Here is a 13,416-nt window from a genome sequence, read left to right as displayed (position 1 = left end):
CCCAGGCTGGAGTGCACTGGCACAACCTCGGCTCACTGCAAACTCCGCCTCCGGGGTTCAAGCCATTCTTGTGCCTCAGCCTCCTGAGTAATTGGGATTACAGGCATGCACTACCACGCCCACCTAATTTTTGTAGTTTTGGTAGAAACAAGAGTTTTGCCATGTTGGCCAAGCTAGTCTCAAACTCCTGGCCTCAAGTGATCCACCCACCTCAGCCTCTCAAAGTGCTGGGAATACAGGTGTGAGCCACTGCACCCAGCCGCAAAACCTAATAAAGACTTTTTTATTTTTCTTTTTTTCTTTTTTGAGACAGGGTCTCACTCTGTGGCCCAGGCTGGAGTGCGGTAGTGTAATCACTGCTTACTGCAGCCTTGACCTCCTGATCTTAAGCCATCCTCCCATCTCAGCCTCCCAAGTGGCTGGGACCACATGTGCCTGCCACCATGCCCAGCTGTTTTTTATTTGTAGAAACAAGGTCTCGTCTTTTCCAGGCTGGTCTCAAACTCCTGGGCTTAAGCCATCCTCCCACCTCAGCCTCCCAATGTGCTGGGATTAAAGGTATGAGATACCTCGCCTAACTCCGTAACAAAGACTTTTATATAATAAGAAAAGTATAGGCCAAGCATGGTAGCTCACGCCTGTAATCCTAGCGCTTTGGGAGGCCAAGTCTGGTGAATTGCCTGAGGTCAGGAGTTCAAGACGAGCCTGGCCAACATGGCAAAACCCCATCTCTGCTAAAAATACAAAAATTAGCCAGGCATGGTGGCACGTGCCTGTAATCCCAGCTACTTGGGAGGCTGAGGCAGAATTGCTTGAGACGGAGGTTGCAGTGAGCCAAGATCATGCCACCGCACTCCAGCCTGTGCGGCACAGTGAGACTCCATCACGAAAAAAATAAAAGTATCCGTTATAAGTATAAATACAAAAATACTTGACAAAATACTATCAAATCCAGCAATATGTAAAACTGATCATATGTTATGACTAAGTGGGGAATCCCAGCTATACTGGGAATGCAAGGTTATTATTCAAAAATTAATCAATGTTATCCACCATAGTAAAAGAAAAAGGAAAAAATAATAATGCCAAAAAGTCATTTGACGGAATTCAATACCAATTCAGGACAAAAATCCTCAGCAAGCTATTCATGAGAGGGAACTCTGTTAATTTGATAAAAGACATATACAGCTAACATCATGCTTCTAATGTTGAAATGCTGAACACTTCCCCACTACTTGCATTCAATATTGTACTGGAAATCTGAGCTAGTGGGAAAGGCTAGAAAAAAGTCATGGGCCAGGCACAGTGGCTCACGCCTATAATCCCAGCACTCTGGGAGGCCAAGGTGGGCAGATTGCAAAGTCAGGAGTTCGAGACAAGCCTGGCCAATATGGTTAAACCCTGTCTCCACTTAAAATACAAAAATTAGCCAGGCATGGTGGTGGGCGCCTGTAGTCCCAGCTACTTGGGAGGCTGAGGCAGGAGAATCACTTGAACCTGGGAGGCGGAGGTTGCAGTGAGCTGAGATCGTGCCACTGCACTCCAGCCTGGACAACAGAGCAAAACTCTGTCTCAAAAAAAAAAAAAAAAAAAAAAAAAGTCATCAGCATTGGGAAAGAAGAGTAAAACTGTCTCTATTTGCAGGTGACATATTTCTTTAAGTAAAAAAATCCTAAGAAAGCAACCAAAACATACTAGAACAAAAAAATAATAATAAGTGAATCCTGAGAAATTTCTCAAAATACAAAGTAAATAAAAATTAATTGCATTTCTACATACTTATGGCTAACAATGGGAAATAAATGTTTAAAATTTCTTTTATAATAATGTTATAAAACACAAAACATTTAGATATAAATTTAACAAAAGACATGTAAGATCTTTTCCGTGAAACTACAAAACAGCTGAAACCGTCCAGGCAAGGTGGCTCACACCTATAATCTGAGCACTTTGGGAGGCCAAGGTGGGCAGATCACCTGAGGTCAGGAGTTCGAGACCAGCCTGGCCAACATGACAAAACCTTGTCACTACTAAAAATACAAAAATTAGCTGGGCATGGTGACACGTGCCTATAATCCCAGCTACTCGGCAGGCTGAGGCAGGAGAATCTCTAGAACCTGTGAACCCGGAAGGCAGAGGTTGCAGTGAGCTGAGATCATGCCATTACACTCCAGCCTGGGCAACAAGAGCAAAACTCCGTCTCAAAAACAAAAACAAAAACAAAAACAAAACATAGCTGAAACTAAAGCAAACTGAAATAAATGGAGAGATGGTTATACCATGTTTATGAATTGCAAAGTTCAATATTGCTAAGATATGCATTCTCTCCCAAATTGAACAATAGATTCAATACAATCCTATTCATAATCTCAATAGGTATTTTGTTGTTGTTGTTGTTTTTGAGATGAAGTCTCACTCTGTCCCCCAGTCTGGAGTGCAGTGGCACGATCTCCACTCACTGCAAGCTCCACCTCCCGGGTTCACGCCATTCTCCTGCCTCAGCCTCCCAAGTAGCTGGGACTACAGGCGCCTGCCACCACACCTGGCTAATTTTTTGTATTTTTAGTAGAGATGGGGTTTCACCATGTTAGCCAGGATGGTCTTGACCTCCTGACCTCATGATCTGCCCATCTTGGCCTCCCAAAGTGCTGGGATTACAGGCGTGAGCCACTGCACCCGAATTTTTTTTTTTTTTTTTTTTGAGACAGGTTCTCACTCTGTCACCCAGGTTGGCGTGCAGCTGCATGATCTTGGCTCACTGAAGCCTCCACCTCCCAGGCTCAAGCAATCCTCCCACCTCAGCCTCCCAAGCAGCTGCAACTACAGGTGTGTGCCACTACACCTGGCTAATTTTTGTATTTTCAGTCGAGACAGGGTTTTACCATGTTGTCCAGGCTGGTCTTGAACTCCTGGGCTCAAGTGATCAGCCCACCTCAGCCTCCTAAAATGCTGGGATTACAGGCGTGAGACACTGTGCCTGGCTGGTTTTATTTTTTAATAGAATTGATGAGCTATATTCCTAGAATCCTCACAGAAAAAAAAAAATTGAGCTGATTTTAAAACGTATATGGATGTACGGAGGACCTAGAGTAGGCAAAACTGTCTTTAAAAAGATGAAGAGGCTAGACATGGTAACTCGCGCCTGTAATCCCAGCACTTTGGGAGGACGAGGCAGGCAGATCACCTGAGGTCAAGAGTTTGAGACCAGCCTGGCCAACATGGTGAAACCCTGTCTTGACTAAACATACAAAAATTAGCCAGGCGTGGTGGTGGGCGCCTGTAATCCCAGCTACACAGGAGGCTGAGGCAGGAGAATTGCTTGAAACCAGGAGGCGGAGGTTGCAGTGAGCCAAGATTGCACCATTGCACTCCAGCCTGCGTGACAGAATGAGACTCTGTCTCAAAAAAAAAAAAAAAAAGAAAAACTTTTAGTATGACTTCAAAACTTACTGTTGAGCTACATTAATCAAAACAGTATGGTATTGGGCATAATGACAGTCAAAGAGAGCAATGCAACAGAATAGTCCAAAACAGACCTATACTTTTACAGTCAATTAGCTTTTGACAAAATAATCCACTGAAGGCAAGGAAAGTCTTTTTTTAACAAATGATGCTGGAACAACTGGATATTCATTTGGGGGAAAAAAGATGATGCTTGATCCCTACTGCTCACCATTCACAAAAATTAATTTAAGATGGATCGGACGGGTGCGGTGGCTCATGCCTGTAATCCTAGCACTTTGGGAGGCTGAGGCGGGTGGATCGCGAGGTCAGGAGCTCCAGACCATCCTGGCTAACACGGTGAAACCCCATCTCTATTAAAAATACAAAAAATTAGCCGGGCGTGGTGGCGGGTGCCTGTGGTCCCAGCTACTCAGGAGGCTGAGGCAGGAGAATGGAGTGAACCCGGGAGGTGGAGCGTGCAGTAAGCGGAGACAGCGCCACCGCAGTCCAGCCTGGGCGAAAGAGCGAGACTCCGTCTCAAAAAAAAAAAAAAAAAAAAAAGATGGATCACAGACCTAAATGTAAAAAGTTAAAGTGATAAAGTTTTCAGAAGAAAATACAGGAGAATATATTCACAACCTAGAAGTAGGCAAAAATTTCTTCTAAGACAGAAAACAAAAAACAATAGCCACAAAAAAACTCCATAAATTGGACTTCACTGACATTAAAAAACTTCAGCACATGAAAAGATGCCATAAAGAAAATGGACAGGCAAACCACAGACTTGGAGAAACTACCTGCAAAACATATTTGATAAAAGACTTCTATACAGAATATATAAAGAACTCCTAAATTCAATAAAAAGGCAAACAGCCTAATTTTCTTAATTATTTTTTCTTTTTTTCTCCCTTAGGATGGCTTGTTTCTTAAGGTCTAAATTCTTTTTTTTCTTTTTTTTGAGATGGAGTCTCGCTCTGTCACCCAGGCTGGAGTGCAGTGGCACAATCTCGGCTCACTGCAAGCTCCACCTCCCGGGTTCATGCCATTCTCCTGCCTCAGCCTCCCGAGTAGCTGGGACTACAGGTGCCTGCCACCACGCCTGGCTAATTTTTTTGTATTTTTAGTAGAGACGGGGTTTCACCGTGGTCTCGATCTCCTGACCTCGTGATCCGCCCACCTCGGCCTCCCAAAGTGCTGGGATAACAAGCGTGAGCCACCGCGCCCAGCCCTCAAGGTCTAAATTCTTAAAGGGGCAAAAACTTGGACAGGCAATTCATAAATGAAGATACATGAATGGCCAATAAGTACATGATCAGGTGTTCATCATTAGTCGTCGGGGAAGTAGAAACTAAAACTACCATGAGATAATTCCACACAATCACCAGAATGGCTTAAACTTAAAAGAATAACAACATCAAATGCTGGTGAGAATATGGAGCAACTGGAACTTTCATTCTTTGCCAGTGGTAATATAAAAAGCTATAGGCCAGGCATGGTGGCTCACACCTGTAATCCCAGCACTCTGGGAGGCCAAGATGGGTGGATGACGAGGTCAGGAGATCGAGACCACCCTGGCTAACATGGTGAAACCCCATCTCTACTAAAAATACAAAAAAAAAAAAATTAGCCGGGCATGGTGGTGGGTGCCTGTAGTCCCAGCTACTCAAGAGGCTGAAGCAAGGGAATGGCGTGAACCCAGGAGTCGGAGCTTGCAGTGAGCTGAGAGAGCCAGCTTGGGCGACAGAGCGAGACTCTGTCTCAAATAAATAAATAAATAAATAAATAAATAAATAAATAAAATTTAAAAAAAGTTACAATCACTTTGAGAAAAGGCTTGTCAGTTTCTTACAAAGTTAAACATACCTACCCTTTGACCCAGTGATTCTGTTTCTAGGTAATTGCCTAAGAAAAAATGAAAACATACAAAAAATTAGCCGGGTATGGTGGTGCATGCCTGTAATCCCAGCTACTCTGGAGGCTGAGGCAGAAGAATTGCTTGAACCCAGGAGGTGGAGGTTGTGGTGAACTGAAATCATGCCAATGCACTCCAGCCTGGACAACAAGAGCGAAACTCCGTCTCAAAAAAAAAAAAAAAAAAAGAAAGAAAGAAAAAATGAAAACATATATGCACAAGTAGAATTTCTATATTTCTTTTGTTGTTTTTTTGAGACAGGGTCTTGCTCTGTCACCTAGGCTGGAGTGCAGTGGTGTGATCATGGCTCATTGCAGCCGCAACTTCCAAGGCTCAAGCAATGCTCCCATCACAGCCTCTCAAGTACCTAGGACTACAGGAGTGAGCCACTATGCCCTGGTCTTTTTTTTTTGGTAGAGAAAAAAAAGATACTAAAAGTCTTTCTTCATACGACATACAGACCAGGCTATATGTCATCCAGCCTGGTCTCAAACTCCTGGGCTCAAGCAATCCTCACGCCTCAGCCTCCCAAAGTGCTGGGATTACAGAAGCAAGCCACCACACCTAGCCTAAGAAGTCGAATTTCATAAGCAGCTTTATTCATGGTAGCCCAAAACTGGAAACTATCAAAAAGTTCATTAACAGGAAAATGGATAAAGAAATTGTGTTGTAGTCACAGATTGTAATGAATGTTGCTCAGCATTAAAAAGGCATAAACTGGCCAGGGGCAGTAGCTCACACCTATAATCCCAGCACTCTGGGAGACCGAAGCAGGTGGATCACCTGAGGTCAGGAGTTCAAGACCAGCCTGTCCAGTGAAACCATGTCACTACTAAAAACATAACAATTAGCTGGGTGTGGTGGCACAGGCCTGTAGTCCCAGCTGCTCGGGAGGCTGAGGCAGGAGAACTACCTGGGAGGCAGAGGTTGCAGTGAGCTGAGATTGTGCCGCTGCACCCCAGCCTGGGCAACAGAGCAAGACTCTGTCTCAAAAAAAAAAAAAAAGAGAGAAACTACTGAACAACAGTAATGATGAATCTCAAAGACATGATGCTGAGTTTAAGGAGGTGGACACAAGAGTACATACTAGTGACTGCCTGGGATGGCAGCGGGAAACTGAAAAGGAACAAGGAAGAACTTTCTAGGGTTATAGTAATGTTCTACATCTTGATTACACGAGAATATCCATTTGCCAAAATTGTACAGATAAACAATGTGCACTTCAAGGTATACAAATTTTGACTTTAAAAAACTGTATAACGTTGTAGATTGCATGTTTGTGTCCTCTAAAATTCATACATTGAAACCCTAAACCCCCAATAGGATGATATGAGGAGGTGGGGCTTTTGAGAGGTAATTAGAGCACATGGCATTAGTGGCTCTAAGAAGAAATGCCAGGAAGACTCTAGAGAACAGGCGTCCTCTCTCTGCCATTTGAGGACAAAGCAAGCAGAGGGCCACCTGCAAATCCTAAAGCAAGCCCTCGCCAGATACCAGACCTGTCTGCCAGCATCTTAATCTCGCACTTATCACCCTCCAGAACTGTAAGAAATAAATGTGTGCTGTTTAAGCCACACAGAATACACTATAATTTGTTATAGCAGCCCAAACTATATGGAGACATATAATAATGACCAAGTAGAGGAAAGACACTGGGTGGAGGTACAGATTAAATAAAAATAGCAGGGATGTTGATTCTGGCTGCTGGATACCTAGGGCTACTGTTCATTTTGTATATGCTTGAGGTTTTTCACATTATACTCTTTTAAGTAAAAAAAAAAAAAAGGCTTTTAGAGAGACTAATAAATTCCTTGCCTTTGTTTTCATTTATAACCTTACACAGCGGACTTTTGTTTTTGTAAAAGTAATTTGAGGACTGCTTAGAGGTGTGACTTGAGAAAAACCATGTACCACATCTAGACCTGACGTTGGCATCAGCGTCTGCAGCTGGGAAGAACGGTGGGAAGATCACCAGCTCAGGACCTACACAGACCTGGGCTCAGACTCGGCTCCACGACATGTAGGTTGGGTAGCAATGGGCCAGGTGGGGAACTTGATCTCTCCGAATTTCAATTCCCTAGTCTGAAAGATGTAACAATGCATCTTCCTCCCAGGGCCACAGTGAGGATTCAATGACACATGCATATAATTCACCTAGTACTGTTCATGACACCAGATATGTAGTGAACAACTGCGGTAATCTTAACTATTATTATCTCACGTCCATCTCCAAAATAGTCTTCAAGCTCCGCTAACTTGTATTATCTGTTATGGAAAAACTGATTTACATAGCAAGTTTCTTTATTACGGTGTGCCAGCACTGCACTAAGTGCTTCATCTGCATTATTTAATTTGACCCTCACAACAATCTTAGGGGGTAGATACTGTGGTTATCCCCATTGTATAAAGAAAGAAACAGAGGCACGGAGAAATTATCGAATTGTCCAAGATCGCATTAACTAAAGTGGAAGAGCTACTAGTTCTGACCTTGAGAGTCCGGGCTAGTAACCCTACACTGAACCCCAGGTTTAGCAGACTTGTGCCAATGTCACCGCCTCGGGGCACGAAGGGAGAGCCTACAAATACAAGACTAGGGATTTTTTTTTTAAGAGACTCACTCCATTTCTTCTATTTCTATAGGAAAAATATAGACTAAAAGCATAACAAAAGAGAACCGTTTTTTGTTGTTGTTTGAGACAGGGTCTTGCTCTGTCACCCAGGCTGGAGTGCAGTGGCACAATCAGGGCTCACTGCAACCTCAACCTCAACCTCTAGGACTCAAGCGATCCCCCTACTTCACCCTCTTGAGTAGCAAGGACTACAGGCGCCACCACTATGCCCAGCTAATTTTTTTATTTCTTTTTTTGGTAGAGCAAGGGTTTTGCCATGTTGCCCAGGCTGGTCTTGAACTTCCAGGCTCAACTGATCTGCCCACCTTGTCCTCCCAAAGTGCTGCGATTACAGGTGTGAGAGCCACTTGTGCCCAAAGACAGCCTATTCTTAATTGTGTACTTTTGGCGAGTATTGGTGGAGGAAAATTCTGAGGATATACCAGAAAAGATACCAAAATGACTCAGTTCTGTTGAGGCCTCAGGCAAGTAACTAACTTCCTTATCCCTAACTAAGTCCTTGAGTGACTCAAAAGGCAAACAACGCTCAGGAGTGAAAGTGCCCTCCCTGCGGCACTATTCACAATAGCAAAGAGTTGGAACCAACCCAAATGTCCAACAAGGATAGACTGGATTAAGAAAATGTGGCACATATACACCATGGAATACTATGCAGCCATAAAAAATGATGAGTTCATGTCCTTTGTAGGGACATGGATGAAACTGGAAAACATCATTCTCAGTAAACTATCACAAGGACAAAAAACCAAACACCACATGTTCTCACTCATAGGTGGGAATTGAACAATGAGAACTCATGGACACAGGAAGGGGAACATCACACTCCGGGGACTGTTGGGGGTTGGGGGGAGGGGGGAGGGACAGCATTAGGAGATATACCTAATACTAAATGACGAGTTAATGGGTGCAGCAAACCAACACGGCACATGGATACATATGTAACAAACCTGCACATTGTGCACATGTACCCTAAAACCTAAAGTATAATAATAAAATTAAAAAAAAAAAAGAAAGTGCCCTCCCTGCCACAGTACTAATCCATTATGTGTATTTTTTTACCTTTCTTTAACTTCTTATTAACTAAGATTACTGCAAAAGCCATCTGTTTCTATTTGAATTAAAGCAGAGGAAAGGAGCAGAAGTAATACTGGAGGGGGTAGGGGTCAGAGGCTCCAAATACCAACCTCATGCTGCCCAAGTGACTCAGTGTGACTTTCTGCTACTAATGCTTCACATTCCTCACACCACCCACATAACTGTGCAAGGTGACTCTGAGGATTCATTTATACAATGATAAGTAAGCAGAAACGGATTTTTGCGTGTGTGCGGTTACCTAACGGACATGGTTTCCTGGTGGTGAGGCACATCCTAGATCTGCTTTCTGCCAAATCCTTCACACACCAAAAGTGCCTGGTCCAGCGGAATTTTGGCTTCCTTGTCAAGGACGGCAGAGTGAGACGGGGTCTCACTCTGTTGCCCAGGCTGGAGTTCAGTGGCACAAACACAACTCATTGCAGCATCACCTTCCTGGGTTCAAGAGATCCTCCCACTTCAGCCTCCCAAGTAGATGGGACCACAGGCACACACTACCGTGCCCCGCTGATATTAAAATTTTTTTGTGGAGACAGAGTTTCTCTTTGTTGCCCGGGCTGGTCTCAAACTCCTGAGCTCAAGCAATTCTCCCACCTAGGCCTTCCAACGTGCTGGGATTACAAGGCATGAGCCACCATGCTGGGCCAACCTGTGGATGTGTTCTAATCAACTGCTTTTGAAGTTAAAGGCAAAGAACATAAATTGTTTCTGAAATACAGCGAATGATTATGCATACAGTAAGGAAGGCCATCATCCACTGCACATCTGCCATGTGCCCCACCTTGTTAGTTTTCTGTTCGTTTCTTTGCTTAGTCGTCAAGCACTATGACAAGGAAGCCAAGATTCAGGTGGACCAGGCACTTTTGGTGTGTGAGGAATCTGGCAGATGGCAGACCCAGGATGTACTTCATCACTGGGAAACCATGTCCGTTACGTAACCACACAATCTTCCCAGGGGCTGAGGAGGCATGAGAAGGAACTTCAATAAACTGAGCGGTCTTCACCCGCTAGAGAACTGCTCCTTAGAACATTCTAAACTTATTTGATAGAGGCTGGACCCAGGACTTTAATCCTAGCACTTTGGGAGGCCAAGGCAAGTGGATCGCTTTGAGCTCAGAAGTTCGAGACCAGCCGCAATATGGCGAGATCCTGCCTCTACAAAAATATAAAAATTAGGCTGGGCATGGTGGCTCACACCTATAATCCCTGCGCTTTGGGAGGCCAAGGTGGGCAGATCACTTGAGGTCAGGAGTCTGAGACCAGCCTGGCCAACATGGTGAAACCCCATCTCTACTAAAAATACAAAAATTAGCCGAGTGCTGTGACGCACGCCTGTAGTCCCAGATACTCGGGAGGCTGAGGCAGGAGAATTGCTTGAACCTGGGAGGCAGAGGTTGCAGTGAGCCAAGATCATGCCACTGCACTCCAGCCTAGGTGACAATGCGAGATTCTGTCTCAAAAAAAAAAAAAAAAATTACAAAAATTATCTAGGCATTTGGTGGCTCGCACCTGTAGTCCCTGTTACTCATGAGGCTGAGGCTGAAGAATCACTTGAGCCCTGGAAGCAGAGGTTGTAGAGAGCTGAGATCACACCACTGCACTCTAGCCTGGGCAACAGAGTGAGACCCTGACTCAAAAAAAAAAAGCATCGCACCCTACTGTTCAAAGTCCTGTACTGGCAACTTTGGGTCAAAGGCAGCTGTTTAAGGAAGTCTGTTCTTGTTTTTTTTTTTTTAATTTTTGTAGAGATGGGGTCTTGCTATGTTGCCCAGGCTGATCTCGAACTCCTGTGCTCAAGCAATCCTCCTGCCTCAGCCTCCCAAGTAGCTGGAATTTCAGGTGTGAGCCACAGCACCCAGCTGTCTGCTCTTTAGATACGGGATAATCAGTACACTGTGCATCAAATTCTCTCTCATCAGTGGTTTACAAGTAAAGATGGAGTCGGGGAAAGATAAAGGAACACAGAGAATGCAAAATGCATAGAGAGGAAGAAGTGCTAGAAGAGAAGGAGCAGAACACCTGGTGGCTTCGGTCTTCCTAGTGGTAGCTAAACTGCCATATGCATTGGGCAGTGAAGAACAAGGATTTGCCTTAGCAGAATCCGGGTTCACATCTGGCTCTGCCCACCCAGTGATCTAGAAAAAATGTCAAACTACCTCACATCTCTAAGCACCTATCCTCATGTATGAAACAAGGATAACTACCCTATCCAGATGTCATGAGGATGAAATTACTGTTCTTGGCCAGGTGTGGTGGCTCACACCTATAATTCCAGCACTTTGGGAGGCTGAGGCAGAGGGATCACTTGAGCCTGGAAGTTCAAGGTCAGCTTGGGCAACACAGTGAGACCCCATCTCCATTTTAAAAGTTAACTCATTAATTAATTTAAAAAATGAAGGCTGGGTGTAGTGACTCAGGCTGAGCGTGATGGCTCAGGTTGGGCGCGGTGGCTCACGCCTGTCACTTATATTAATATATTAATTTATTCACAGTTAAATTGCAAGGACCTCTAATACATTTAGACTAAGGTTGCATCTATAAAAGTCCAACACACAGCCAGGCACTGTGGCTCATGCCTGTAATCCCAGCCCTTTGAGAGGCTAAGGCAGGCAGATACCTTGAGGTCAGGAGTTCAAGACCAGCACAGGCAATGTGGTGAAACCCCGTCTCTACAAAAAATACAAAAATTAGCCAGGCGTGTGGTGTGCTCCTGTGGTCCCAGCTACTCAGGAGACTGAGGTGGGAAGATCGCTTAAGCCTGGGAGGTGGAGGCTGCAGTGAGCCGAGATCGAGCCATTGCACTCCAGCCTGGATGACAGAGTGAGACCCTGTCTCAAACAAAACAAAACAAAACACAAAAACAAAATCAATGGGCTAGGCACAGTGGCTCACGCCTGTAATCCCAGCACTTTGGAAGGCCAAGGCGGGCAGCGGATCACTTGAGGCCAAGGAGTTCAAGACCAGCCTAGCCAACATGGTGAAACCTGATCTATACTTAAAAAAAATAATAATTAGCCGGGCTTGGTGGCACACACCTGCAGTTGCAGCTGCTAGGAGGCTAAGTCACGAGAATCGCTTAAACTGGGGTGGCGGAGGTTGCAGTGAGCCAAGATTGTGCCACTGCACTCCAGCCTGGGAGACAGAGTCTCCTCTGTCTCAAAAAAAAAAAAAATCAATGGATCATAAAATCAAATGGATCATAAAGAGCTCACTTCTGAGCTCTCCAACCTCTTCCATTGGTTGATATATCATTTTTTTGCTGTTTTTTTAATTAAAAAAAAAGAAATCCAACACATATATAACTTTTAGGAACATATAGACTGTTTAAGGTGAGACACACTTCTGAAACTTAAACTTTTTTGTGGTCATTCATCACTGATATTACAGTAAGCCCGGATATGAGTAAACTCCAGTACAATAAACATAACATTAGCATATAACCCTCACTGCCCAAAGAAACCTGGTTGTATCTTACATATTATTAAATTAATAAAGTTCCCCCTAATATTAAGTCGCCGTTATTGATTGAAACCTGGATCTGTGTTTGGTCCCAAGTGCATCTCTGTGGCCTACCTTTCAAAGCGCTGCTTCATTTGTTTACATGCATAGTAGTTTCCATCTCTCAGGCTTTGCATCTTCATAACTTCAGAAAACGTTCCCTCTCCTATTTTGCCAATTGCTTTATAGTCTATAAATAAAAATGATTACAAAAATGTTATTTATGCATACACTTGTATTCACTTCCAGACAGCAAACTTTTAATCTATAAGATATTTAAACAGCAATATACTGAGAATTGTTTCTCCTATCTTTGTAAGATTTAGTGGTCCCCTCAACTTTAGGGGAAGCTGGAACAAAGCATCATTTCCTGCCAGTTTGTGCCCTCCCTTGTATAGCAGGAACCACCTTACCTGGATCCTGGCCAGTGAGGAGAGGCTCAGCTACCCTACAAGATTCAGAAGGTAGAGGAGCAGCCGAAGTGGGATTCTTCCAGCAGGGGTGGGCATGGGCGTGAGCTTAGGCTCTAGGCTGATGTCATATCGCACCAGTAGCCTCTAAGGACTCTCCTGAAATTCATCTTCCCTGGTCCTATAGAGCGCCCAGCCGATCCACAACAGTTTCCTACAATTCTTGCACTTCCTAATTTTCTGAAAACTAACAGCAACTTTCCCTGGCTGTGCTGCCACCACATCACCCCAGCCCTGATAATGGTTTTGTAAGCCTCTAGATCACTATGTTAAATGCCTTCCTGCTTGATACCTAGGGTAGTTTCCATTTTCCTGACCAAACCCTGACTGACAACAAATGAGCACCTTCATGTGGGGTACTGCTGTGAAC

General features: G+C 44.2%; 1 protein-coding gene across 6 annotated transcripts in view; it reads right to left on the bottom strand.

Moving 5' to 3' along the window:
* The window catches only part of MOK (MOK protein kinase), a 74,157-nt gene that overhangs the window by 41,994 nt on the left and 18,747 nt on the right, over positions 1 to 13,416 (bottom strand). For all 6 annotated transcript variants that reach the window (XR_008659322.2, XM_055288140.1, XM_055288142.1 and 3 more), the window contains exon 2: positions 12,652 to 12,766. Coding sequence is in view for 5 of the 6 variants with exons in the window: in XM_055288140.1 (XP_055144115.1) it covers positions 12,652 to 12,766 (115 nt within the window). In the remaining variant the exon portion in view is untranslated. The remainder of the gene's footprint in view (positions 1 to 12,651; positions 12,767 to 13,416) is intronic.

Source organism: Symphalangus syndactylus, chromosome 8, assembly GCF_028878055.3.
Source record: "Symphalangus syndactylus isolate Jambi chromosome 8, NHGRI_mSymSyn1-v2.1_pri, whole genome shotgun sequence".
Classification (NCBI taxonomy): Eukaryota; Metazoa; Chordata; class Mammalia; order Primates; family Hylobatidae; genus Symphalangus; species Symphalangus syndactylus.
Note: the sequence above shows the minus strand (reverse complement) of the source record. Positions and strands in the feature narration are given on the sequence as shown.